The sequence below is a fragment of the Octodon degus genome, unplaced genomic scaffold, assembly GCF_000260255.1.
Source record: "Octodon degus isolate 3935 unplaced genomic scaffold, OctDeg1.0 scaffold00111, whole genome shotgun sequence".
NCBI classification, from domain to species: domain Eukaryota; kingdom Metazoa; phylum Chordata; class Mammalia; order Rodentia; family Octodontidae; genus Octodon; species Octodon degus.
Genome location: NW_004524687.1, coordinates 3965525 through 3967732, shown reverse-complemented (window position 1 = coordinate 3967732; position 2208 = coordinate 3965525). Strand labels below are relative to the sequence as shown.

Below are 2208 nucleotides of genomic sequence, written 5' to 3'. Positions count from 1 at the left end.
CTACACTCTCTGCAGGGATTGCAGCTGCAGGGTTATACCCCAGGCATGTATGCCAGGCCTGAGCTATGCCTGGAGGGGGCAAGGTGGAGTAGGGGGGAGAGGAAGCTTTCCCTCACACTCACTGGGTCTGGGCTAGCACTGGGTCTGGGGGTTCCCGGAAGAAGGCAGAAATTCCTACTCGGTGGGGGAGGTGCTGCGGAGTGGTGGGGGACGTCTCAAGGCTGTGGGAGAGGGTCTGGTCCACGCTGCACCTGGGCTGGGACTGGTCCCGCTGGTGCAGTATAGCAGGAAGCTATCACACACACTCACCGGACCTGGGCTAGGACTGGGTCCAATCTCACTTCTAATTCTGTGATAGCTATATTTGTTCATGGTAACTATCTCCTTTTACAAAATTTTCTTTTTCTCTAATCTTGTGTATATGCCTTTCTCCTGTAACATGTTTCAGTTCAATATAAGTTCCCATTTAATGTTATATGCTCTTTATCAACCAGTAGATTTCTCCTTTTGGATGCTATTCAGTTACTGTATGCCTCATCTAACCATGTTATATAAATGTATCACTTAATGAAATTATTCTTTCAAATACTCCTTAGTCATTATAAATTCATATTTATAAACAAGGAATAGTGGCATACACCTGTAATGCCAGCACCTCAGGAGGTTGAAGCAAAAGTATTGTGAGTTTGAGGATGTTGTGGGCAGCTTAGCAAGACCCTGTCTCAAAATTTTAAAAAAAAGGAATCAAGGCTTGATGTGTACTTTGCTATTAAGCCATGGGTTCAATCCTGAGCACCCACCACCAAATTCACCTTTACACAAATGTTCATGATACATTATGAAATAACTTTGATGTTTTAAATGAAGGAAAAAGAATTTGTGTGAAGAACTTGTAAGAAATATGGATGATTATTTATCACATTTAATAATGACCAAAAGCTACATTGAACAGAAAAAAAATGATTTGGATGCAGCTATGAAAATAGCAAAAGAATTAAAATCAGCACCTGCTCTGAGGACATTTTGTGACCTTAACCAGGTAATTTTAATTACAATGTAATTTGGTTTAATTTACAATGTAAGTAGGTCTTGTTGTTTATTTTCCGTGTTTCACAATATGGGGTTTAGATTATGCTAACCTATACAGATGTTCCTTAGTTTACAATTGATTTACATTCCAATAAACTGTAAATTGAAAATGCATTTATGTACTAAACCTACTGGATATCATAACTTAACAAAGTATACTTGTAGAGTTGCAATCATTTGCTCTTTTGATGTGTTAGAGTATTTATTGTTGTGATCATAAGGTCTTCTGCCCCTTGTTCAGCATTGTGAGAGAGGGTCAGACTGCATATCACTATCCCAAGAAAAAGATCTAAATTCAAATTCATAACATTGTTTCCCCTGAATGCTTGTTGCTATCATACTGTTGTAAAGTTAAAATGTCATAAATTGAACCACCATAAGTCAAGGATCATCTGTATTGGTATCAATTTAGGATTCTTAGGTAGTTTGAATTCTAAGACAAACAATATTAAATTTCTTTAGTATTTTTTTATCATTTAGGAAAATACTGCAGTAAAGTCTATAAAACATCTGAGAACAAATCTGGGCATGGTGGTGCACGCCTTTGATCCCAGCATTAGGGAGGCAGAAATCAGAAGGATCACTACAAGCTCAAGCTGCATAGTGAGACCCTGCATACACACATACACACACAACCTTTATAAAAAAAAAAGACATATGACAATAAGATGACATTGAAGTGAAAACTAAGATTCGTGTTTGTGAGTTTTTTTCATCAGTGCTATAAATACCTGAAATAATCAAGAGGAAAGATTTACTTTGCTCACAGTTTCAAAGCTATTAGTCCATAATTGCTTGGCTCCATTGTTTTTGACCTGTGGAGCCACATCATGTGGGAGCTCAAAACCACTTGCATGATTGCCAGGAATAAAAGAGAACGGAAGGGGGTGAGGTCCACTGTCCCCTTTGAGGACATGCCCTCCTTTCCTACCAGCACCTACCTCTTAGTTTCCACTATCTCCCAGTACTTCTTTAATGGAGGCCAAACCTTTACACAGATCTTTGGTGGATACATGGATTCAAACTAGAGCAAGAGGGCTGGTGAGATGGCTCAGTGGCCTAAAGCACCTAATTAGAACAAGCTTAGCAAAGTACAGGGACCACGGTTCAATCCCCAGC

General features: G+C 39.2%; 1 protein-coding gene across 1 annotated transcript in view; it reads left to right on the top strand.

Moving 5' to 3' along the window:
* Nucleotides 1-2208, top strand: part of Rnf17 (ring finger protein 17) — a 228465-nt gene that overhangs the window by 21287 nt on the left and 204970 nt on the right. Inside the window, 1 exon segment of the mRNA XM_004639411.2 lies at nucleotides 868-1039. Coding sequence (XP_004639468.1) covers nucleotides 868-1039 — 172 coding nt within the window.